This window comes from Pipra filicauda, unplaced genomic scaffold, assembly GCF_003945595.2.
Source record: "Pipra filicauda isolate LSUMZ 115617 unplaced genomic scaffold, ASM394559v2 scaffold184_size3518187_pilon, whole genome shotgun sequence".
Taxonomy (NCBI): domain Eukaryota; kingdom Metazoa; phylum Chordata; class Aves; order Passeriformes; family Pipridae; genus Pipra; species Pipra filicauda.
The window spans coordinates 1251675-1278716 of NW_024104292.1; the positions used below are offsets into that span (position 1 = coordinate 1251675).

At 40.8% G+C, this 27042-nt stretch overlaps 1 protein-coding gene across 2 annotated transcripts; it reads right to left on the minus strand.

Moving 5' to 3' along the window:
• Positions 1–1015: 1015 nt before the first annotated feature.
• Positions 1016–26086, minus strand: MTNR1B (melatonin receptor 1B). 2 transcript variants are annotated; one of them, XM_027750642.2, is made up of 2 exons: positions 25843–26086; positions 1016–2026 (listed from the first exon to the last, which is right to left on the minus strand). In XM_027750642.2, exons 1-2 carry the CDS (start codon positions 26057–26059, stop codon positions 1158–1160), a joined length of 1086 nt encoding a protein of 361 aa, XP_027606443.1. In that variant the 5' UTR covers positions 26060–26086; the 3' UTR covers positions 1016–1157. The 2 variants fall into 2 exon arrangements, with proteins under 2 accessions (XP_027606443.1, XP_027606444.1); XM_027750643.2 differs by lacking the exon at positions 1016–2026 and adding an exon at positions 25386–25646.
• Between the last annotated feature and the right edge of the window lie 956 nt (positions 26087–27042).

Here is a 27042-nt window from a genome sequence, read left to right on the forward strand (position 1 = left end):
ACACTGAAGTCACCCCAAATTAGGCAAAATAAATCCCTGTCTAGCTATCCAAAATGAGGTGTTTGAACTAGTAATCAAAGCTCCTTCTAAAGTCAGTGAAAGGAGACCAGCACCTTCACAAAGGAGTTCATCGCATCCTTGGATGTGTGTTTATCATCACAGATGGAAGGAAACATATATCCACTATTGGGAACCTTCAAGGTTGTTTTAGATTAGACACCAACAGAGGGTTTTGTTCAAGATTAGATGTAGACATGTGAACCAAGTATCTCAGCTACCATTATAGCCAAAAGGACTGCTACTTTTGGTCTAGCATCTCTTGAGATGATCTAGGATGTCTTATGTAGTGGCTGGTTGCCAGTCCAGATGATCACAGGTCATATGTCATATTTTCCAGCCTATTGCAAATGTGTAAGGTGTGCTAAAGTGCCACAGAAAATTTGGTGTATATATTTAGGTAAATAAATGAAGTTCAATGAAAATTCAATCCTTTCTAAAAGATGAATATTGTGTGAAGTAAATCGGCAAGAAATCAACCATTTGTATTGTATTATCTACCATAAAATTGACCACAAAAGATGAGCAGAGTAAATGCACTGCATTCCCAATCTCAATGTATGTAAACATGAAAAACCCATGAGGGAAGTCTCTAATGTTAATATTTGCTTTTACACAAATATTATTCTCTTTAATTTACAGGTTTGTTTCAAAGATACCACTATTGTCATCAGTACATGCACAGAAATGCAGAGTCAGAAGGGAGGAAAATAGCACTCCACATCCTTGATGAGCTGCTGTACCCCTAGACAAGTACCTTCATTACACCTTCCAAGAAATGAATCCTGATACTCTATAAAGAATGCAAAACTCCCACTGAAGTAAAAAATACCTCATTCATGTGTCTGGAAGCAGGATTCAGCTCTGAGAACTAAAACAGCTTGCACCCACCTGCTGCTTTAGTTCTGAAACACATTTTCAATTGATATCTTGTATAAATCACAAATCGAGAGCTATGTGCTTTACCAAGAAGACAGTATTCCAGTCACAAAGTGTTATCCAGAGGGAATCCCCCCCAAAAGTAAGCAGGAATGACCAGAACATTGCGACTATATTCTTGGTTTTCTCCATTTCAAACTCTTGCATTGACTATGACATAGTTACAAGGTATCAGTTTTCATTTGGTTATTGTTGTTTAGAGCAGGAGAAGGCTTGCTCTTCTGGCCATCTGTCCCTCCTTTGGATGTGTCCTGGAAGAAAAGCCTTGGCATCCACAGTGACATTAAAATTCGTTTGTATTCATTCCGAAAATTCTGGTTAAGAAGTCCGTATATAATTGCATTAAGGCAGCTGTTGAAATAGGCCATTAAGTAGCTTATAATGAATAACCATTCAGGAACTTTTGGTGCCATTTCTGTAGGATCAATGGCTACAGCCAGTCCAATGAAGTTAAGTGGTGCCCAGCAAAAGGCAAAAATCACAAAAACCACAAACATGGTAAGAAAGTTTCTGAAATCACTTGGCTTCAATCTTGGCTTTGTTTCTGACTTGACTCGTCTTCTGACTTGAAGCACTAAAACCCAAATTCGAAGGTAGCAGAAGCTCACAATGGTGATAGGGACAATGAAGTGAATTACCACAACAGCTATTGTATAGTAGGAGCTTGCAGTCTGGACAAACGTGCATGAATAGATGCGTGGATCATACTTTAAAGAGCCAACAAAAAAATTTGGCACAGTTGCAATTACTGTTAATATCCAGACTAAGGACACATACAGCATCGTGTTCCAACAGCTGTACACTTTGTCATAGGCAAAACTATGACATATATAGCAATATCGGTTTATTGCAATTGCAGTGATGTTGAAAATAGAGCCTATTACACTCAGTCCCATCACAAAGCCACTCGCTTTACAGTGCATTTCACCCAGCGTCCATCCATTGTGGAAAATAGCTAAGAGCACCAGTGGATATGGATACAAGGCCACCACCAGATCAGCCAAAGCTAGGCTCACCACAAATGCATTACCTGGGGGAAAAGAAAAATACATAGGCATAAGTATGAAAGCAAACATAGTTGTGAAAAAGAAGAGAATATGTTACATTATTTTGGATATCTGCAGTGCTAAATTATTGATGATGCTAGCAAGCAGTGGGTATATAGGATCAATAGGGAAATAATTTCACTATTCAACTTAGAACACCATGGAAATATCTGCAGCAACATGATATTTCAAATCTGTTGCTGACTAGTTTGTATCCTCCTTGCTATTTTTATCTTTAGTAAACATAACCATCAGTGAGACATTACATAAGCATGTGTTGAATTGTTTCAGTGTAGCTAACTCCGCAGCTGGATTGAATAAGATGAAAAGGAAAAAAAGTCTAAATTGTGCCGGGTAGGCAAACCATTATGCCATTCTAACCTATCACTGGAATACTAACAGGCTTAACAAGTATCAAGGAGGACATAAAAGGACTAAGTCTATAGGGATTAGGAGGATGTGATGGTTTATGTGTACTCTAAGTTGCTACACAGTAGCCTGTAGTATAGCTATTATCTGCATGAATGGCCTACCCATACTGCAGTTGTTTTCCCATTGGATTGACTGAGGAATAGTTACTTGCCTTTACCACCCTATATGGAAAGGCATATTTAATTATACAAGTGAAAAATGCATGCATGCAAGGGAAAGTATTCAAATTCAGGAAAGGAGTCTTTAGAACTGATGATGACATTCAAAGAAATCTTAGTGATATGGTTTAGCCATACTGTCTCTCTTTAAACAGTGTCCTTTTCATAAGTTTGAAATTTCTGGGCATTGCATCTGAAGATATTTTGATAAAATAATGAGATAGTAAACTATATTCCTGAAAAATTAAATGCAAAATCATTCTTTACTCTAGCAAGAACTTTACTCTAGCAAATAGAGGTAATAACTTCAGATTCTTGGCATTTAGGTAGCATAAAATATATTTTTGGTTTGCATACTCAATTTTTTTTCTGAAAGTCCTTCACAGCATGAACAGATATGCAGAAGACACAAGTAATTTTTAAAATTGTGCATGGAACATAATGATTTTTTGAAAAGAGCAGTTAGATGCTTACTTCTACAAACTCCAAGCTTACTAGTCCTTATCTAGCAAAGCAGTTCTCCATTTCATTTTAAGAATGTCGTTAAATGGAAGTCATAAAAGCAACAACCACGTAGGAATAAACTGATCAAAAAATGATGGAATTTCATGTCTACTCTGTTTGCTCCATCTGCTTTACATCTGCTTTACATTCCTGAATTAAGGAATGGGGAGCTCTCTGTCTCCCACATACTGTAGGGGACAACTATGATCATTAGAACTTGCACCAAAGCTAGTGAACTTAATGGAAAGCAGGATTATCCACCTGTACCTACAAAACATGACTCATCTCAAGAATGTTGTACAACATATTTTAGATGGTTCCTTGTTATGTATTTAGTATCCTGGTTTATATATTTTAGAAAGCTACACAAGTATTTTCATAGCTATAGTTTTATGATCTGTGAGAAAAGATTGAAAAACTAGGGAGACAATTGAGCAGAACATCAGATCAACAAAGCAGGAAGGATATAACCTATTCCCATGATTGTTGTCAATATAAACAAGCTTCAGTCACAACAAGGAAGTTTCAAAGTAGGCACTGAGGAAAAGAATTTAATGGCAAGAAGTGTGGGAACACCTCGCTTTGAGTCTGCCAGTGAAGACTGTAAGAAAACGTTAAATAAGCATTTGTCAGTACTGGCCTACATAAAGCTGATCCCTGTTCTGAGTATAGGAAGAATGATATGACTGTGAAGGCCTCTTCTCCTCACATGGTAAATATGATAAAAGACAAAACTAACAAAAGCGCAGGGGCATCTTTACAGAATGTATTTACATCATGGCAACAAGAATTTCTCTTACATTTTTTCACCACTTTATCTGACATTAGAAGATAGAGAAGAAGGAAGGGAGGGAGGGAGAAAAATATTTTTTTAATGTTTTAGAATGCCTTTTGTAGAAAAAAAGAATTTAGTCTGGGGTGTGTGCCAAGATTAATCTAAACTCTAAGGTCTTCCAGCATCAGCTTATATCTAAAACGTAGTTGTTCCATTGAAAAAGAGTGGGCATTTGGCTCTTTCAACCATATTAGAAATTTACTGTAAAGTACATTTAATGAGATATTTTCAAAATTTTGTGTGCAATTTAGGACTTCTTGAAAATTCCGGGTGAAATGAATAAATACAGTTAGCAATGAACTTGTCAAAACCATAATATACTAGTTTACAACTCAGAAGAAAAATGGTCAAATATCTATAAAGACCTCAGGTGATTTTTCACTTTTATGGCTGTTTACAGGGTTGAGTGTTCACACTGTGCACTGCAAAGTAAGATCCAATGATATTTTTCTGTCTTTGTGACTGACTGCAGAATTAAATTGAATGTTATATTACTGCAATGAATAGTCTATAAAAGTAGAGAGAAACTTTTCTAATTCATAAAACATAAGTAACACATTGAGAAATCAAAGGTCTTATATTTCTTTTAGGTGCTTGGAGAAAGTAAATGCTCCTTGATACACCTAAGACACAACTTTTGGAGTGGCCTAAATTATATTCGTAAGATAAAACTAAAGAGGTAACTTTTTGGTGCTTGTAACAAAATAGAAAGCACAGAATGTTCATCTAGTTGGAATTATTATTGGTACTTCTGGAATTTACCCAATGGACTTTGTTCCTAGACTTCAGTTTTGTAAGAAAGAGAATTACATTCATTTATAAGAAACATTTGTTCACTGGAATGGAAAGACCCCTAATTATAAGCCGTAACTACTAAAAGCCAAATATCTTGCCAAGGATTCAAAAAGATACACATCTGTGCTGTTTTAAATATAGATAGTTGAGTGCATGAAAAAGAATGTAAGTTCTGATAGTGACTTTGGGTGCAACAGAACTAGATTGATATTTCATGAAGTGTTCTTGCATATTGGTTTTCTTACTTCAATTAACAGGAAAAAGACAACTGTCACACCCTCTTGTAATATTGATATGACCTGATACTGTAGAAATTTACTCATAGAACAAACTTTTTGATAAGGTCAGAACTTTTAAGGGCTGAGCATCTGCCTTCTGAAAAGGCAGCTGACTTTTAATGTGTCTATCAAAACCAGTAGCAATTGCAATCACCAACCACCTTTGGAAGTTTTTCTTCTTTGTTTGGTTTTAAACTGGCTAAAATGATTAATTTTATATCATGGTGTTTTATTTTTTTATCGGTGGTGTTTTGGTTGTTACTGATTTGTTTAACAAGTTGATATGCATTGCATATATATGTTACCCTCTTTGATCTGCTTCCCCTGGCTACAATCATGTTCATCCTGTGTATGCACTCTTCTGCATCCGTTATTCTTGCCTTTAACATACAAGTGCCTAGTTTCAAGGCAGAAAAATTGTTTCTACACAGTCTACTGTGCAGACTGTTGCATTTTCTCTGCCCTTTCCTCTTCTACTGTCAGACTTGGGATGCTGTTTAGCAGCAAATGTAGGGAGTAGGGGCAGGTAAGGCAGAAAGGGTATGAATATGACTATAATGTATTGGCAGATTTTTTTAAATGCCAAGGATCAATGACTTAGCATAGTTCTTTTATTCTTCCATTTCTATATCCTAGCCTTAAAGGAGAACTCAGAGTTGCTTTTACAGACTTTATTTCTATGTTTTCAGAAGGAATGGGTTTATGGCTTAAAAGCCTGTCTGTTTTTACAGTCAGGACTGTTTATAATTAAGTAGCCTTTTGTATTGGCTGAGAATTATGAGAACATGAGTTTCTCTGTGATATCACTCTGAAAACTACCTGTAGGAATTTATCTTTACTAAAGGAAACAGGGCAAAATCTTGACTTTAATGAAGTAAATAAGAGTCCTACCATTCTATAAAATTAAGCCAATAATTTCTGTGCAGAGTTCACAGTAATAGACATCCTCAAAAAAAGTTAGACTGACAGACTCTTCTCTTACTTTGGATAAAATTAGGCACTTGAATTACATTTGGATGTAAAAGAACAGAAGTCAAAGTCTAGACCCCTTTCATAGTGCCTACAACTTTTACTTTCAGAAAGAGAAGTAGCAGTACATGAATCTCAAGGCTTGTTGGCCAGAATTCACTACAGCAAGTGGCTTGTTGGATCTATTGTTTGAGTCTAGACCAGCATAGAGAGTGAAGAGGCACATCTTACAGTTGGAAGAAAGCAATCAGTCCTTCAGTCAATGACTGCCCCTCTTTAATCTCCCCTTGTCTATAATTACTATTTAGTAATAGAAACTATGCAGGCCCTGATATTTATATTGTCTTGAACTTTCTTGTACAGTGTCACCTTTTGAGAACCAGGCTTAAATTTAATTTCCAGGCTCAAGAACCTCCTGAATCCTCATTAAAATGAGTCTCAAGGTTTGGACCAGATAAAACAAGAGCATACTCAACTACGAACAAATTGGTATAAAATTGACTTTAGGTGTCCATGTCTCCAGTCCTGTTTGTATAAGAATACCCCTGAGACTGAAACCAAGGACGAATCTTCATTTAAGCAGCAGATTGTTCTTAGTGCCATCCTGAGTGCAAACCTGAGTAAGGTACAAATTCAGAATTCAGGATTTTGGCAAAACAGATGATAACTGTGATGGAACTGTGTAGTAGGTCCCACTCCTGGAGCTTTTCATTGTATATATCCATGTCCATACTTATTCAGCTGATTATCTTTCTCAAAATTTGAGTTAGTTTTGGCATATTTTATGGAAGAATTACATAACAAATTAGAAGATTATGTTTTCAGAGCCAGGACTTCCACTAACCTTTCAGATATGGCTTTTAAATGGGAGTCCTGGCCACCTTATTGCTGATTCTTGATGCTGCCAGTGATACCTGCATTTCTGACCTATCATATTTTCTACTGGCCCTCAATTCATATGATTCTTGAAGCTCGCTTCAGGCTTGTTTATGGGGGTTGTTCTTAAGTCTTGCTCTTTAATATTGAAGGGAAATGTTGACTCTGGAGGGACTGAAGAATTGGTACCAAGTAGGCAGGCAGAACCAAGGCCTGGGTAGGTTTTTGTTACTCTTTTGAAAGTGGCTCAGCTAATACAGCTTAATGGCTTAAACGGCATGTAGAGAGACATAAGCTGCTCCTGCAGAAAAGCTGATGCTTCGTACTTCCTACTAATTTTTGTCTTGAATTTTGACTTCTTTGATTAGTATTCTTTTACAGTATTTAAGCTCTTGTAGATCTTGATTTTTTTAAAAATAGGTAATTTTTAAATCTCTTTAAAATCACCTGTGTCAACTTTTTTGTCTCCTCACAATCCATCAGAAAAAAATAGAATCTGCTACACTAATTCAGATGAAACTGCATTCATATCAGCAGGAACGAAAGAACTGGAAATGGACGCCGGTAGCAGGTGGAGCAGAGAATTAAGTCTTTCACACACTGACATTCGAATTCCCTGTGATATTACAAGCCAAGACCTAGGGTAATCTTTGATTTACTGAGACATGTTAATCTGGTATGATGTTCAACAGTGTGTTGCTAACAGAAGGTTTAACATAATGCTCTAAAGAAGTGCCAGATGGGTTTTTGTTTTCTTTGAATATGACAGTTTAAAAGCAGTGATATGCTCTTTTGTAGTTATGTTTCATGACTTCAGGTATTAGTGGGATATACTGCAGACTTTGATGTAAGGGAAAGAGAGAAGCAATATATTTTCACTAGAACAGCGTATTTTAGAGACTCTAGCAAAAATGTAAACAATGAATCAAAGCTGATCTTTGATTTATGAAACACTCAGGTTATTTCTTTTTTTAGGAAATGTGTGTTCTATGAAACTGTTTAGAATAATTGGTGAATATAATTTTCCTGTGATATGTCCAAAGCAAAAGTCATCACTAGAAGTAGAATTATGAAATCATTCAGGTTGAAAAGTACCTTTTAAGATCATCAAGTCCAGCTGTTAACCCAGCACTGCCAAGTCCACCACTAAACCATATACCACATCTGCATCTCTTTTAAATATGTCCACGGATGGTGATTCCGCCACTTCCCTGGGCAACCTGTTCCAGTGCTTGACAATCCTTTCAATGAAGAAACTTTTCCTAATATCCAGTCTAAACCTCCCCTAGTGCAACTTGAGACCATTTCCTCTTGTCCATTCACTTGTCACTTGGGAGAAGAGACTGAGCCCCACCTGGCTACAACCTCCTCTCAGGTAGTTGTAGAGAGTGATGAGGTGTCCCCTGAGCCTCCTCTTCTCCAGGCTAAACAACCCCAGCTCCCTCAGCTGCTCCTCATCAGACTTGTGGGCCAGATCCTTCCCCAGAGCCATTACCCTTCTCTGGACACATTCCAGCACCTCCATGTCTTTCTTGGAGTGAGGGGCCCAAAACTGAACACGGGATTCACCAGTGCCCAGTACAGAGGGATGATCCTGCTGGCCACACTATTGCTGATACAGGACAAGATGCCATTGGCCTTCTTGGCCACCTGGGCACACTGCTGGCTCATGTTCTGCTGTTGACCAACAGCCCAAGTTCTTTTCCGCTGGGCATTTTTCCAGTCACTCTGCTCCAAGGCTGTAGAGTTGCCTAGGCTTGTTGTGACTTAAGTGCAGGACCTAGCACTTGGCCTTGTTGAACCTCATACAATTGACCTCGGTCCATTGATCTGGCCTCTGCAGATCCCTCTGCAAAGTCTTCCTGCCCTCCAGCAGATCAACACTCCCACCCAACTTGATGTTGTCTGCAAACTGACTGTGGGTGCACTCGATCCCCTTGTCCAGATCATTGATAAATGACCCCAAGAAGAATGCAGGACTCCCAAGAACAGAAGCATAGCATGCAAAAAGGACCTTGAGATTTTGGCTTTGTGACTTGCAGACTCCTGGGCTGGGATAGACCTGTGTTCTTGGCCCTACATCTGCAACTACCAGTTTGTGCTGGAAGCTACATTTGCAGGAGCTAAATTTTTAGCTTATAAGGCAGAGCTCTCAGGTGTCAATACAGTCTTGCTGAAGAGAAGTACTCAGGTTGCAATGTTGTTTGATGTATTTTTGAGATCATGATTTTGGCATGCTTGGCATCCAGGTATAAACACAGCCCAAAACAAAGCCTCTGCTTTTTCTGCGTGCTCACTCTTCTCCCTCGGGTTAAATATGGGAGGACCAGTCCTTGCTGTGAGTTTGCTGCCTTGAGTTTGCTAATAGACCACAGGTGCAAAAGTGCTGTGCTGTTAAAAACTTAGTATAAAGGCTTGAGGTTTCTAATTCCTAGGTGTGTAATTTTCCTCTCCTGTGGCTCCCTCTGGTGTGAATGGGGACAGTGGTGACTCTCTGTTGCCACCTGGTGCATGAGCCACAGCAGAAACATTGCATCGTCCAACAGGGCAGGAAGCAAAAGAAAGTGGTGGGTTCTTCCGGAGCAAAATGCTGATCGTTAATCAGATAGTACAATTTACAGGGTGATAAATACTTTTATGGGCTTCTGATACTTTCTGAGATTGCAGGAACTTTCCTGGTACTGGATGTTCTCAGAGATAAAAGGGGAAGCAGAAAAGGCAAGACAGACTCAACTACTAGAGAATTCAGTTGCCTAGTAGTTATGACACTTCCATGGTAGAAGAGCCTTTTTTTGAAAAAGAACTTGAGCTTATGTCTCCCATAGTCCACTTCCTCATAGACAGTGCCCTACTCACCAGCCCTGCTGCTCTTCGGGGGTTAATTGTGCTTGTCTCTTTCTAGGTTATGTTCAAGAATTTCAGCTTATAATCAGAATACAGGCCTTATCACTTGTAGAGTGCTCTTCATCAGTATGCAAAAAAAAAAAATAAAATTGAAAATCCTTCTCATGATTTAACAGGTGAGAAACTAAGATAGGGGGACTCTCCCAAGACACATTAAAAGAACACTCCAGGTTTATGAACCTTGCTCTTGCTCTTCTGTAACAGATAATACCACCTCTGTGAGGTACACTCTGAAAAAAATGACAGCACCAGTACAGCATACTGCTCCAAAATGACACCACAGTGATATACTGGTACTGAGGGATGGAGCCGATAGAAGAGCTAGAGCTATTAAGCAAAGCTAGTTGAATTCAAAGCAAATAAAAGGGGGTGGTTGCAGCAATAGATAAATCCTTAACAGATTTTGCAGTTGTAAAAATTTTACCTGTATTCAAGAGAAGGTTGGAAAAGTAAGAAACACCAGTTGAAGGTTACTCAACAGACATAGCATGGTAAGTTGAGAACCCTTTGAGCTGGAAGGAATCACAAGTGGCAAGAATACAGAAGTATCGCACAGGGTTGCTCTGTTCACTATTTTTCCTCAGTGGCTGCTTACATCTACAGTTAAACACAGAGCAGGAGGCTAGCTATGCCCTTGGTCTGCACCAATACAGCTGTTTCTGTGATGGGGACAATAGGTTTTAGTGACACCATGCAGAAGCACAGCTCTTTCTCGGGCTCCTCTGTTGTGGTGGTCTGAGTGCTATGATGTGACATTGCAATTCAGAACCTTGCCAGCCACTCTACACAACTAGCCTGGTTTGGTTGACTAAATGTTTGAAGGAGCAATAACCTTGTTCTGTCTGTCCAGCCATCTGCAACTGAGCTGCATTTTGCAGGAGGTTCAGGGATGAAGATCCCTTATACCCATGCCCTAACACTGAAGTCAGGCTCTTTACCTTCAGGGTAGTCTAGGATGGCAAAAACCATGTTGTTGCTGAGAGAATCATAGAATGGTTTGGGTTGGAAAGGATCTTAAAAATCATCTAGTTATAACCCCCTGCCATGAGCAGGGACACCTTCCACTAGACCAGGTTGCTCAAAGCCCCATCCAACCTGGCCTTGAACACTGCCAGGGATGGGGCATCCACAACTTTCTCTGGGCAACCTGTTCCAGTGCCTCATCACGTTAAACAGTAAAGAATTTCTTACTAGTATCTAATCTAAGTCTACCCTCTTTAGTTTAAAATCTACCCTCTTTCAGTTTAAATGTCTCTATCTAGGGTAATCTTGCTTTTCACGCAGGGAGCGAAGCTAAGACCTTTACCTAGAGTGCTTAGCGCTATGGGCACCAGTGGCAGCTCAGCTTCAAAAACTCCAGTTGCTGAGCACAAGTACTAAATAACAACAAAAGCAGACTGTTTTTTCACTGGCCTATGAAAGAAATAGTGTTTCCTGTATCTGCCACTATGTAAAGCTTAATTTTCTTCTCTTGAAGTAATCACAGCTGTTGATTGCTTCAACCAAGAAAGAATAGGAAACCTACATGTACAACTGCAAGTATGAAAACTCATTTACTGCTGACAAAAGGGCTAATATGAAAAGCTGTAAAATACAACAGGTGCAATCTAGTTAGATACTATAAAGAGCTAGGCAACCTATAATTTTTAATAACTTTTTTTCACTCTCAATACTCTATGGCATGTCATAGAAGAAAGAAGTGAAATATGTTGCATTTTGTAGGATGCTATTTTGTCAAAAAACAGACAAAAAACCTGCCCTAAAGCTTGTTTCAGATCAACTTTAAAAGACTGAAGTGTGGAAGCAAACAAAGTAAGGTTATTTGACTCCTAAAAACTCTGTAGAAAATTTTTATGCCCTGGTAGATATTAATTTATATTGTATGAAAGGCTAGTTCATCTTCTATGACCTTCAATATTACCTTCTGTTACCTTCATCTTTGCTACTGTCTTTAGCTTGAATTTGTGTCAAAAGAAATGATGTTGGTTTCTTCCTTTGTTACAGCAACAAAACAGTGCTCAAGTCCTTAGAATAACTTAACTTCCACCTTTTTTTAGAAAGGAGGACAGGAAATTGAAAAATGAAAATAATTCTGTTCAAACTAAAACCATGTTTTGTTTTTTTAAACTGTTTGATTTGTGTTTAGTTTTATTTTAATATTTACTAGCAGATTAGTTGAATTAAAAAAACCCAACAAAACAAACAACTGCTCTCAGACATTAAATAGTTTGATTTTAAAATATAAGGCTAAGATATTATGGAAGATGTTTTAAGTTATCAGACAGGTATATGAAGTGAATAAAATTGGGACTGTTGCAGACTACGGGACGTACTCAGCCAAGAGGTTTGGTTATCTGGGATAAGGTGCATCTTGTAGCTTTGCCCTGTAGACCCATTTAAACAGAACAGAACTTTCTGATTTATATAAATGTTGGAATCTCCTCTTGCAGAAACAAAGACATGCAAGTGGTAATTTCCACAGTGATTTGCTCAACTACTCTGTGGGGCTTCAGATGAAGGACTCGCAGCATGTGACAGCTACAGAGTCAGAAACAAATACATGCAAAGTATGTACATGTCGACTGGTTACATCTGCGAAAAGAAATCAAATTTAAGCCCAGTATTGCTGCTATGTACTTTTAGGTGTTCCTATGTTCAACTCCAAGACACAGTAGGGGATACTGGATTTTTATAAAATGGGATCTGATACACTGCAGTAAATAGAGTATATGGGAAAATCTGATATGGAAAATACTTATGTTGGCAAGTTGCAAATGCCTCTAACACCCTCTGGAGCCCCTTCATTATGATCTTCTTTTCCTTTCTTTTGTTTCCTGTTTCACCTTCCTTTCACCAAGGAAGAAAATAGATGATACTTGATGAAAATGGCCTTTGTAATCTTCCAGTGAGGAAAAGTGTTACCCCTTTTGTTCTGAGCTTTTGGAAGGCCTCATCATTGTACATGCATAGGGAGATGAATGTCTGGAGAAGCTGTTGTCAGTCTGTGCCATCTGTTTCTTTTGGAAACAAGGTCTTAAAGCAAAGTACACTGACATGATTCATCTTATAATGATACTCATATATTTGTAAACAGCATGTGAACATATGAATAAATAAAATGCTTTTGGAGAAAATCATTGTGTATTCTCTTCTGAAGTATTATCTGGTTTGTGTTTCAACTCAATACAGACAAAGCGTGTAATGATCATTTGCTGAATCAAGATCTTTTCTGAGAGCCAGTAGAAACCTTGCAAAATGTGTAGACCAAAGCTCTGCTCTGGCTGGGCTGTGAGTCATGATGTTGGTGAGATAGGTAAATGAGGGGTGACAGGTAGGCATAGGCATTCAACCAATATAGCCATAGGGTCATGGAAGTTGGAATTGGTCTCTGGAGATCATCTAGTCCAACCCTCCCATTCATAGAGGGATCAGCTACAGTGAGTTGTTCATGGCCATGTGCGGTTGGGTTTTGACTATCTGCAGCCATGGAGACTCAATAACCTCTCAGGGTGACCTGTTCTAGTAAACAACAAGTATACAGGATATTCACTCTTTTCACTAGGGAACAGAGGGAAGATGCTATTGATTTGGCAACAGATGAAGGCTCTACTTGGTCTACTAAATAGCAGAAGGTATGTAAGGTCATACCTGTTACTACGCATGTAAAGACAAGACATGCTCATTAACAGCAAGCTGGAGTTGCTTGGTCAGGAGAGATCCCAGTGCAGATTACAGCACGCGGGGCTTTGTTTTGTTTGTCCTGGTGTCTTCTGATTCCTTGTGACAGCAGAATCTGAACAGTCTCTGGACATAATGGTCTGAACCAAACAGAGAATCTGGACTAACAAACATTTACAGACCGCTAAATCTACAGACCAGGAAAGGTACAGACTTCGAGGGGTGGAGGGTGGAGTGTGGTGAGGGGCTGCACAGAAAGAGGCAGGAGACACCAGCTCCTAGCAAAAACACTTCTGGAAAGCAATTCCCACTGGCTTTAGCACAGCTAAAATTTTCCTCCTTACCTACTCACATACTAGGTTCAGTTTACCAAGGTTGCAGGATCCTGTTGCACATGCTACTTTGATGATCTTTGAGCACTGTGAGCTGCAGCTAGCCATTCAGGCTAATCCCTTGTCCTAGGAGTCCTAGGTGTTATTCCCATGAGTGACCTGGTGGCCTGTGATCCAGAAGGAGCAGTGGGTGACTTCTGTCTGTGTAATGTACTGAGTCACACCTCTTTTACTGTGTGAATACACCTGCAAACTGGATCAAATCAATATAATTTTTACTAAATCAGGCTCAAATGGAAATCACTTTCTTATATGCTACATGAGAATGTTGTGTTTGAAGGTCACATACTTCAATATTTCGTTTGCTCTCCATAAGCAGAACAGATATTCTTGCTTCATATTGAACCAGGAAGCTGACTGTTCAGCAAGTTTTACAGTCTTTATGGTCCTAGCCTACCAGGTGTTTGATAAGTGTGACTAAAGAGGATTACATTGTTTTCAGATTATCTAAAGGCATAATTACAGGACCTCAAATTAGTTAATTTTTCCTCTACTTTGAAACAACAGATGTCCAGCACTGAAATTGGACTCTGAATTGTGTAGTTGATGTTTCATACCCAGGACCATAATCCTAGGTAAAATCTTTTAAACTTTTTTAACCCACTTACCAGTAGATAATTTTTTCTAGGCAAATCACTATGGTTAACCCATCTTTTAACAAGACCTGTTTCAACATCTGATTAACATTTTACAAATTTTACTTCTAAGGACTTCAAAAGAAAGCATAAAAAATAAAGGAAAATCTTGATAACACGAAAACTTATGCAGAAAACAATCTGTTGTCCATGGGCTGTAACCTCATCTGTGAATATAATAGCAAGTACTTTTGCAGTCACTTTAGAAATATCACAGGGAGGCTTTATGTCCTTGAGTAGAAGTGCTCTAAGTTTCCACAGCATAACAGTCATTTTCTGACACTGTATTTTATGCCAGTAAAACACCTGGAATATATAACAGTGTACTATCTGAGTTGTGGCAGGGGACTTTGAATTTTAAATTTGCTTTCTATCGTGACCTCTAATGTAACAAGACAAAGGCATACAAAGATACCAGACCCCTCCCTATTAATCAAGTATTTTTTCCTCCATAACAATTTAAAAATTACACCCTGTACATTCCGATGAGTAACAACTGATTTTAAACAAGCTGGTTGTAATGTTTAGTCTCTTGAATATAGACTCCCAAGACTCTTAAGAACCATAAGTCGCAGTTCCCAGAACTCAAATTAAATGCTATGTGTACTTGAAGTCTTGGGAAAAATGGACCTGGCTTTAGAATGAGAGGACACTAAGAATTTCAGGCTTGGAGAAAATCATAGAGACATGAGGATGCCATTTATAGGTTCCTGTCTTCTTTGCAGTGATATATTTTACAATTCTGTGCTAGTTCTGAACTTACTATTAGTTAACCTAATTATATTTACAAGGCTGATGTATTAAGTGGATATTTTTCCTGTTAGTCAGACTGCTAGCTCCAGTAGCTGCATGTGATATCTTCTGACAACAGTTGTTGCCTACGTTGTGCAAATATGGCAGTCTAAAACAACAGGTGAGCAGATGTTGTTCTATAGCAGAAAGGTGACCATGTTTGTGGAAGCGTCGTGTAAATTATTGTAGTCTTCACAGAGGTATTGAAACCCATCAAAGTCTGTAAAAAGCAGCTGAAAAAAATTAGTAACTTTGTCAGAAGGATTTTCTTCTCCAGATGTAATTTAAGCAGCATTTATTAAGCAGTGAATTCAAATACCTCTATAATTAGTAAATAATTAAAATATAATCCCAACAGTCAAGATCTTAGTCACTTGATGAATGTGTTTAGGCTGTTGGTATCTGCTATCATGCCAAGACATAACTGTCGCCTACGCAGCTGAAATGTCAGGAAAATGCTGACTCTAAAATAGCTCAGTCCTTATCAATATTGAGATCAAAAGTAAACAAAAAGATTCCAAAGCAGCTGCTGTTGTTAGGGAAGACAGTGGAGTTGCACCCACAGTGATTTGGATATCTTTCTGTTGGTTTTTCCTGTCAGGAAGTCTATTTTATCGATATCAAGGTGGAAGATTTAAGAATGAAATAGATGAAAATTGCCATAGCATTTCTGCCTCTCTGCAAAGGAAAAAAAATGGCTTTGTTTTATCAACTCAGGATAACATAGATGTTTTCATATTCTTGGGAACAAGGCAATGTACTTGCCAGTCTACATCAAGGTACCAATATGCACTTGTAAGGGATAACTTTTAAGAGCTAAAACCTGGAGCATATCTGAAGATACTGGTACTCATAACAGGTCTGAATCGGAGTAGGAGTAGAATTTACTCCTAGAGGCAGAGAACTGGTTGTCACCGATTTAATGAGATGAATGTAGTCTCCTATAACATCCTCAGCACAATGATTCAAGTCACCTGGTGAATATATATCTGCTAAGAATAGATGAAAAAACTAGTCTTTTAAAATGAGCTGTCCTAGTGCTCCGTGAGGAGGTTTGGCCTCATAGCTCTTTGGCTGATTGTGCCAAAGAGCATCATGAATCCTTGAATTGCTTCTGCTGGTCCATCCAAGAATAGAGCTGTACTGCAGAGAGGTCATTCCTCATACAGTCAATGAGTCTTGAAAAAGAAACTGCAGTCCAGAGTCCAGGAGAGAGCTGGCAGGAAAAGGGAGTGCTGCTAAGCCACATGGGAATTGCCATAATACAGCTGCTAAGAGGTCCTTTGAATTTCCTGTATCTGAGAATATGTTTGTATTGGATATTTCAGGGAGATGAGGAAAACTTATTCATACTCTGAAAAAGAATAAAAAAAAGCTCTTTGACTGTGTTAGACTTGGCCCTGTGGAGAGCCTGGGTATGCTGTTGCAGGAAAAGCATCACACGAACACCGTCCTTTGATTTTCCTTTTGCTCAGAACACAGGTAGAGTGGACTTGTGCCAAATGAAATACACAATGTAAATGTACCCTTAGATTCTTCCACTACAGGTTCAAGAAAACCCTTATACTTCTGCAGCTTAACTAAATGCTTATCATTTTATTTCCTCCAAAGTTAAGCACACCAAAGCTCCATTTACTAAGTAGAATAGAACTTACCATTATATTCTAAAATAAAAGTGTCTTGGAGCCAATCTTGGCAATAAAATTCCTATTCCCTTCTCAATAAAATGAATACTTCCTTTACAGGATAAAAGAAAATTATAATTTAGAGATATCATCTCATATGGTATTGCCAGGTGCTTCAAAGGAGGATACAAAGTACCCTATGGCTGCAGAATAACCTGTCTCAGATCATAATTTTACCTTAATCTGGATTCCTTGTGATGCAAACTGATAGAGAAGTTATTTTTCTACTTTATGATGTTTCTGTACTCCTAAATGCTTCTTTCAATCCCTTTAGGCTCATAATTACTTTACAAACTTTCTGCTTCCCAAATATTTTAAAATTCTGTATTCTTTAGATTTCTTCTCATCTAGAACAATCTTAGCTTGTGCTTTTCACTTTTTCTAAATTTACTTGCAAGATTTACCTACTTTTGCTGAAGGATACTTCCTTTGTTAAAGTAATTTTCTGTTTTGCAAATGAACAATACTGGTTTTTCACTTTGGCCTTCTACTTTTGGAATTTTGAACAGGTTAACAAAGTTTAGAGTTATTATTTCATAAGTAACTTTGAAGATTTATTTTCTCATCTGATTACTGTTTGAACCAAGTCTCAAGAAAAGAGGATGGAATTGGTGATGAACTTATTCTGTTTCCTCTCCAAGAAGAGAAGTGTAATTAGAAGTATGAGATGAATCACAGGCACATGACTGAATAATTCTAGAAGTGATGTAGAAAGATTTGGAGTATTGATCATTTGGTGGTATTTTCTGAGAAGAGGTTTCATATCTTCATGGACAGACTTCACCTAAGCATATGGGATACCAGCTTGCAATCCAATCTGGCAGAATGAACAAAAAGAACTTGAAATTGAGAGATGGAAAGAGAACTTGAAAGGAATCATGCAGTTTCTTCATTTAACGCTCAGGGCAAGGGAATTTTGGCTTCAAGAAGGTGGTGACAAAAAGTACAGAAAATAGGAGCTCAAACACTGAGGAGTTCAGCTGGAGGGGTAATATAAAAAGCAGCAGAGTCAGTAAAAGAGTGCCAGGAACCCATGCAATAAAATAGGGGATCCAAAACCAATAAGAAATAAAAATAAAACCTCATGGAAACAATTTTGTTTGAGTGGAACTGCACCAGTGATCAGAGAAGAGAAATACTAACCGAAAAGTCTATTGTCTTCATAAAAGGGGGGAAAAGAGAGAGACAGCGAGAGAGAGAGAACGGTATCTATTTTGGTAAAAGCCAAAATTACATTGAGGAAGAGTTGTAAAGACAATGTGCATGGAAGTATGCAGAAACCTGCAATAGGATGAGAACATCTTTTAGTAGGAAAATAATAATGGAACCAATTTAACAATGCGACACTGCAGGTCCTCATATGTAAAGAGGAAAGTAAGCACACAAACGGCTGCTGAGTTCTGGATATACACCCAGCAGATTTCTTCAATACAGTCTGTTTGCCAACATATCCTGGCTTTTGTTTGCATAAAGAACAAAGACATCCCTGAAGGGCCTGTCATAGAAAATACGGTTGAATTGAAAGCAAGGAGGATTATTTTTGGTTAAATTAAATGGAAGAACTAACAAAACAGATATAACTAAGAAAGGGGCTTGCACATTTTGATAAATAAAAGCAGCTAATTAGGAAAGTGAAATCAATTGTACTGAGGAGCTTAGGGACTTGAATGTGGAGGAAGGTTGGCATTTCTTCATACTAAAGTTACAAAAATTAAGTTGCATCCAAAAGAGGGAAAAAATATAAGAAAAAGTTCCAGATCTAGATGGAGGAAAAAGCATCTCAGTAAGGATACTGAGGGCAAGAAATGAGGCTAGAAGTAACAGGAAAAGATATGTCCACCAAAGAAAACTGCTAGAGAGAGCAAAAATTGATCAAATGGGAACTGACAAACCCCCTAAACTTCATTGGCTTTGTGAAGACTTCTAAAATGACTAAAATGCTCTTTCAGCACAATAACAAAAAGAAAAAGGAAAGACAAGTTACTCAGGGAGGGGGAACCTGAAAATCAAGTTAAAATGGTTCCTGATCTGAAGAAAGATTTTGCTAGAGCTTTTAATGAGGACAATGATGGTGGTCTTGGGGACAAGGCAGGCTGGCAGGTGAGGAATTAGCATATCTACAATAAAAATGTCAGAGAGATTTAGTATACTTGATGACAGGAATTTTTAACATCTGTTATCTCGGAAATAGTGTCATCTGTTCTGAAAGGACAGAGAAGCTACATGTGGAACCTCTAAAAAGGGACTGAATGTGTTCTCTGGTCCTTACTGCCAGTAGGGAAGTGCTGATTTCTCTCAGGCTGTGGCAAAGAGCTTGGCTTCCACATGCATCCCAAAGAGCAGAGTTGCCATGACTCACTTGCAGCTGTGGTGCTCCCACACTTTACTACCCATTTCTTCCTCCCTTGCTGCACAAATGCTGTTTCTGTTTGCATGAATGGTGCTTGCAGTAAGCCAGAAGAGCAATTAGTCAAGGAGTAATGAGAACGGTAAAACAGTGTTGCCACTTCTGGAAGATTCATTCCTCTACCACAGAGTGTGTGCTAACATGGCACTTGTGTTCAAGATGGGGAATTGCTGCAAAGGAAGGAAGAATCGAGAAATCCTTGGGCTCCTAATCTCATCCTAATTGTAGGCAAGGCTGGAGAAACAAACTTGAGAGGATAGGAAAATAAGAGATGCAGTTAAAGACAAATGGAATAAAAGTCAATGCTTATACAAAGCTTACACAAAGTGGCTGTACCAACAAATCTGATCATCTTTATTTAATAAAAGCTGGACTTGGACTTTCTGTACCTGAGAGGTTGCTCTAAATGGATCTTGGAATCACCAGAGTACCACGCACAGTCTGTTGCTACCACTGCCTGGATGGTGATGAAAGAAAACTGTTGGACCAGAGGGAGATAACCTACATTGAAGTAACTTTGTCTGTTTCAGAAGTATTATGTCACAAAACACAAAGAGAACTAATGAAATTTTGTGATAATACAAAGTTGAGAGCCTACATTGATACAGGGAAATGTCAAGATCTTTTTTTGCTTGAGGACTAAAAGAGCAGAAAGTGGATAGAGTATAATAACGTGAGGTATAAGGTCAGGTACCGAAGGAATAATTGTGTAACAAAAGAAAAAGAAGAGCTGCATCAGCAAGTGAATGCACCAAGAACAGCCATCTATATGATGCTATCACATAAAAGGAAAATGTGGCTTCAAGGCATACCAGGTCTATTTTGTCCATCCAGGAAAGGACAGAGTGGAACAGAACATTAATATTTTCTTGAAGGTATTGGTGGTATTTCCCCTGCATTATTATGAACAGTTCAGTTTTCTGTTGTTAAGACCTATTAATTTAGTTTGGATAAGTGATGTAAAAGGCCTAAAACAAATAGGGAAATTCAGACCCTGGCTAATTAGAGGAAACTAAAAGCATTTGGCTTGTTTAGTGTGGAAAGAAATAACAGGTTGAGAGGTAAATGTGCTTAATCTCCATTAATATTGCACGAAAGTTCTCACCAGGTGGAGAAATGATCCATTCAAGTTAATGACAGTTATAGTCCTACAAATAAAAGTATCCACTGTAAATTAGCAACTAATAATCACAAAGTTAAAATAAAATAAAAATTAGTTTGAACCACAGTATTATTACACAGAGATAGAAATTCTTTATTTTAAGTGTTAAGTTCCATGACCTTTTTTGAATATTGAAGCTATATTCCCATCAGTTTCTTAGTATTGAGCAGCTTCAAGCTGAACATGAGAAAGAATGTGAACGCCAAACATACACAGTCCCAGGACTAAGAAGTCCATGGATCCAGGGTTCGAGAAGTCAGGAGTACAAATCTGATCCCATAAGAGTGGGATCTCGAGCTCTGCTCATCAAAATATATTCTTGTCAGCATCACTGCTGATATTAAAATACAATTTTGCCAAGTGGTTTCGGGAACCAGGAAGCATATTGAACATATCAGCTGTATTGGTATTTTTTTTTTTTATGTCAGTCTTAGTTAAATCAATATGATCTCTTGGAGGACAGGCAGTAAGAAGGAGGAAAATGTGCCATTTTTAAAATGAAACTTGACAATTTACTAGAAGAATTACATTATATCTTCTGACTTCATATTTGATTTCTTTTCATCTAATTGTAGGTGATTACACTCAGACGGTCCTTCCTGCTTCTCTTTGTTTTTAGTAGAGAGACATTAACACTTTTTTGGGTTGAATCAGGTATCTTAATGTAGATGTATAAAAAAATTGTTAGGTTAACTACTCCCTGAAAATGCTCATTTTTCTCCATTGATTACAAAGGGAGCCCAAGGGAAAAAGTTCAGAAACAGGTGTCTCAATTTAGTCTTCCAAGAGATGAATTCCACCACAGGAGACAACTGTCCTCTATCCCAGTGGACAGGAATAATTATAGGGGAGGAATAAAGGAGGGAAAGAGAACTGGCTTGATCAAAGAGATGAAGAGTAATTTAAAAAAGCATTTAGCAATGGAGAAAACTTACTGTCAGCTATATAAGAGAGATGTGGAGTGAGGGCTATAGAAAGAGCATGGAAAAAGACTACAAAATTTGGTTATATTGCTGAACACATTTATTTAGTAGACAGAGGAGTACCAAAGTTAGAATTCTACATTCAGAAATGTTTTTTTTTTTTTACAGATGTACCTATGAGAAATATTGTCTATCTCTACAGTCACACACACATTAGACAGAACTAAACATGCAAATACACCCATGTCCTTACAGGTAAAAGAAACATGAATTTTGATTTCATTTGTGTTGCAACAGCACCTTGCTATTCAAATGGAAATCAGAATCTCATTGTGCTGCGTTAGCTGTTATATATAGAACGGAAAATACTGCAGAGAGTGAAGAGGGCTGACAAAATGCACTAAAAATATTACTTTCCACTAATGTGTTCTTTGGCAATGCACCAAGGTTAATATTAGACCTTCTTCCAGAAGTCAAAGGGTCCCAAGTCCTCATTACTCTTTGAAATGATATTGAGTTAATTTGCCTGATTCTCACTTCTCACTGATTTTATGCTGGCTTTAAGGCCAATGAAATATAAATGGTTTGCTTTATCTTTGTCCTGTGGGAGATGCCTTGCCAGTTCCCACCTTCTGGAGTGCCTCCTACCAGATTCTTAACCCACTCCATAATGTTATGTTTATAGCTATGGCTATAGGAATGTATCCTGAAATTCTTCTTTAGTGGTTTTGATTGACTTGATGCACCTTCACAATAGTTGATCATTCAGTGGTGGTTGAACACATGTAAACTTTAGCACTTCAGAAGTTTAGCACTTTAAAAGCTACCTTCAACTGGGCACAAAATCAATAATTGTTTTTTAAAATTCAGAACACATTTGACATTTCAAATAGAAAGACAGGCTAATTTAATTTTATTATTTCCATATATTAAGTTTTATTTCATTTTGTAGTGTGTTGGATGAAATTACTCTCCTCCCAAATTAGAACTGATAAAAGCATTAATTTCTGTAAATTAAATCACTTTTAGAGATCAGAAGTTGCTCAGCCTCTCACAGAAAGACTGGGTGCAATTATGTAGACAAGCATATTGATTCATACCAATTCCATACTTGGAAGAGTCTCCACAAAGTTTCCCTAAAACCAAATTCAAACCTGGGAAAGAGGCTTCCGTATGATCTGAAACAATCATTCTGCTGTAAGGTTGGCAAAATTCCCATTGTTTGAGGAGTGAATGAGCAATGTCTAGAAGCACCAGTCCTACCCATTCTCCATTTCTCTCCTGCTGAGCATAATATGTATCAGCTTAAAGGCTAATGGGTCATTTTATTTCACTCCATTCTTGAGCATCCCATTATATAACAGCATTAAAATAGATTTACTTTTGATCATGCCTTAATTTTCAGGAGAGTGATGCATAATCACATTGTTTCCAATTATCAGATTTCTCTGTAAAGTCTAGGACAGAATAGTGTTGATAAATCCCAGAAAAGTGATAAAGTCCTGTTTTGCTTTCTGAAGGCAAGACTACTGTTTGCACTACAGAAGTGGGCAAAGCTGATTAATTTATTCCTTATACATCTGTGATTTATTTGAAGTCCCAAATTCTCGTTATCCAAGAAAAATCTCTCATTAGCTTCTTCAAAGGGAACTGGGTGCTCATAGTGCTATAGGTTTTCCTTTTTTCTTTGATCATCTGGACACCCTGTCTCTTGTCACAACAATTCCACTAATTTCATTTTGTCCCTCTCTGACATCCCTTATTACAGCCCTAACTCCTTTCATGACATATTTCCTCACCATTTCACTTTCTACTACATTCACTCTTCTTGCAAGTACAAAGTTTCTTGTTTCCTCGGAAAGGAAAACTGCAAGTCCACCTCCTTGTCCATCTTCTTTCCTTGTCAGAGGCTAAGGGCTCCCATGTACTGCCTTAGCTTTCCACCACTTCCCCATTCCCTTTATCACTCCACCCACATCAGTTTGCAGTCCTCTTCCATTCTGCTCCCTCCTTACGAAATTTTACCTGAAAAGACCTCTGTGGACATTTACCAAACTAATCCTCTTTCCTTTTCACCTCCAAGAGCCATCTCTCCCCGATGTAAAACTACGAACTGGCAATTTAAAAGCTATTTAACCTCGTGAAGATTATGCAGAAGGATTTTCCTGCTGTTCTTCACAGTACTTATCAAAGATGAAGAGATCGTTGGAACAGCGTCAGTGACATTGCATTAAGGATGATCCTAGAAGGAGATCAATTAGTGGGCATTTGAATTAGATAAGACGACCGTTTTTTTCCCCCAGCGGTCCTAGGATGCCGCAGAGCACTTTGATCAGTATCTTGAAACTTACTTTTCCAGGCATCACTCTCTTCCAGTCCAAACCCTCCCCCCTGCTGTAGTTTGAGCGAAGGAAACGGTTCAGAGGAGAGCCCCTGTCTTGCTGCCCCCCAGCCGGGACTCGATGCCTCGGGCCGGCCGTCCTCTCCAGCGAGAGCCTGTTCCCTGGGTGTTTCCTCCCCCTCGAGCCCAGGCGCGAATCCCTCGGGAACGCGCCTTCCTCTAGCGCCGAGGGGGCCAGGAGAGCGCCGGTGACTCACGGGGGTCCCGAGGGAACGGGTGGACTCCCTGCCCCCAGCCCCGCTCCTTTCGTCCGGGGCAGCGCCCGGCGCTGCTCGGCGGCCACGGCCCCCCTCGGGGAACGCAGGGCTCCGGCTCCCGAGGTGTGCCCGCGCCGCTGCCCCCGGTATGGCTCTGCTTCTCTCGGTAGCGGCTTGGTCCCCTTGGATGTGCAGCCCAAGCATGAGCCAAAGGACCGGCACTACCTCACCCAAACCACCCTTCCAGACGTCTTCGATTTTGGCGCTGGTCCGTGGGCTGTGATTGCTCAACCTCACGCAAACGGGACTCGCCGGCATCCCTCGCCTTTAGTTAGACGTGCAACCATGAGGGAGAGCAAGACTCACCCCTCCCTAAACTGTTTTTGCCCCCAAGTATGATTTAACTTGAAGCAAGGGCGAATGAGCGCCTCCTCCCAGTTAGCAGGAGCTCTAGACACCCCAAGTGAGACACGCCAGCCCTTGGGAAGCGACACTAGTCCAAAAAAAAAAAAAAAAAAAAAAAAAAAAAAAAAAAAAAAAAAAAAAATCAGAAACCACAACACCAAAACAAACACCTCCCCCCCAACAAACCACAAACAAAGAAACTCCCCCCCGGAGAAACAAGTCAGCATCTGCCCCTCCTCTCCCGTGCCGGGGGAGCACCCGGAGGACCGACGGCAGAGCCCCCTGGCTCCCAGAGCTCAGGGGACCTTGCATATCGGACCTCGCTCAGCTCCCCACAAAGTTTGGTTACCCCCACCTGCGTGCGCATGGCAAAGAATAGCACTCAAGACCCGAAGGAGGGAACAGTTCCGGGAACTGCTTAGTCCTATGAGAACTGTAGTAGATACACGACTATTTCGGGAGTAGCACCTTATACTGCACCACCACCCACCAGTCAGTCGAGTGCAGATGTGCAAGCAGCATCCCTGCGCTGCGCATCGGTGAACAACCGGTATCATCGACGGTGGGAGGAGGGTGGGGGTCTAGTATCCAAACGCAGCGGAAGGTACGCGAATCAGGGAAGTTGGCCGGGAGGCAAATCCGAGTGCTTAACTACGGAGTTTTATAGTTTGAGACACGTGTAACCAGCCCAGCAGAGATGAGGAGAGAAAGCCAGTAAGTTTAGCAAAACAAACCCGCAGAGCCACATTGTTAGCACACACAAGGAAAAACTATAGACACGATTCAAAGAAAACACCCCACTTTATTTGTTGCAAAGCTGGTTGAAGGATATGAAGTGAGGAGACGAAGAAAGACGATTTCGTGACAGAGTACCGTGAACTCTGATGCAGGCTGCAGGCTGAGCTGCTTTCCCGCGCATGTACAGCACCGCATCTTCAGGACTTCTGAGCAAGTTTTAAAAACTCCTTTTTTTCTTCCGACCGCTTTGGGTACCCTCTTTGTCTCCGGTATTTTAAGCGGATGGAACCGATTCCCCTTCCTCGGGAGCTCCATAGAGAGCACACAGTGCTTCATTAAGAGCATTCCTCGCTCCCGGGCCAGGCAGGACGGAGCACGGCCCGAGGGGAGCACGTGGTCGGTGCGCTGGAAAGGGTGATAGAGCGCCTGGGGGGGTTCCTGCACACACGACAGGGCAAGTACAGATGGAGGGGGCTCTGGTCCCACGCATTTAGCGGACGGCCCGCCCGGACTCCACAAGCAGGCTTGGCTCCTCGGGACAGCTGGAAGCGGCAGGGCATGGGTGCACGCAGGGCTTCGGGCGCTCGCCACTCCCTGTCGCCGCCGGGGCAGGGAGCAGGGGTCAAACCCTTACCTGAGTTCCGGAGCTTGCGGTTCTTGAAGACGGAGAGGATCACCAGCAGGTTGCCCAGGATGTCCACGACGGTGGTGAAGATCAGCACGCTGGACAGCACCGGCACCACCCAGGCGGGCCGCGGGGCGCCCGCCGCCGCCGCCTCCCTCTCCGCCAGACCGAGGCGGCCGCGCCCGCCCGGGTCGCAGCAGTTCCTCAGGGAGCCGTTCTCCAGCATCGCGGACACCGCGTCCCGGCGTCTCCTGGCGGCAGCCCTACGGACTCTGCCCGCGCGGGCGGCGGGAACGGCTTTAAGGGGCGCGCCGGGGCTGCTCCGCCGGGAAGGCGGAGACGGGGCGGGGATGGGGCGGACTCAGCACCCCCTCCCCTTTCCCGGGCGGTGGGGGAAGCCCGGGGGCGGGCACGGCCCCGCCTGCCGAGGGTGGGGCCGGCGGCGGCAGGGATGTCGGGGAGGGGGCAGGATCCGCGGGCAGCGTGGGGGTTGCGCTCGGCCGAGCCTGTTGACGGCTTGCGGGGCCGGAGAGCCGCGGGGTCAGGCGAGAGCGGCGGAGAAGCCCCTCTCCCTCGTTGCTGCTCCCGCCGCCGGGCTCAGCCGCGAACATCCGCCATCCGCCGCGGGAAGAGTGCTTGTTTGGGGGTTGTTTGTTTGTGTATTGTTTCGGGCGGGGTGTGTTTGGTCGGTTTTCCCCTCCCCTGCGGCTCAGACCGCGGTGTCCCCGGCAGCGCAAGGCCAGATTCCCCCCTTTCCCCCTCCCTCACTGCCTCCAGGCACGCGGCGCTCCCGGACGGGTGTCCTGGTACATTGCTCCTGTCGGCCTGGCTGCGGATCTGAAGAGCTTTTACGCTTCCATTGCCGTGGCCTTGTGCCTCGTGTTTGAACACAGCAGTCCGTCTGGTCGAGGCTAAGGGCAGTGCCCGCGAGGAGATGACTGCGAACGCCGCGAACAGGACGCGTCCGCACCAATGTCGGCTTGGGAAACTGTGGACGTTTCGAGGGATTTTCCTTTTAAGCTGCAGGAGCAGACAGTAGGGCATCACTCTGAAATTACCCTTGAAACATATAGTTTCCTTGGGGCCCCCAAAGTGGCAGATGCCTTGTGCTCATTTGCATTAAGTAAATAAACAAGATGAATGCAACAGAGGAGAGCAGAGCTTGCGTGTCTCCGTGCCCGGCTTCCAGGCATAGCTACCACGTTCCTC

Excerpts from the sequence above, each read along its gene's own strand:
- MTNR1B (XM_027750642.2), bottom strand. The coding sequence starts at position 26,059 with ATGCTGGAGAACGGCTCCCTGAGGAACTGCTGCGACCCGGGCGGGCGC. Across the intron at positions 2,027-25,842 it reads CCGCAAGCTCCGGAACTCAG|GTAATGCATTTGTGGTGAGC; the intron begins GTAAGGGTTTGA and ends CTTTTCCCCCAG.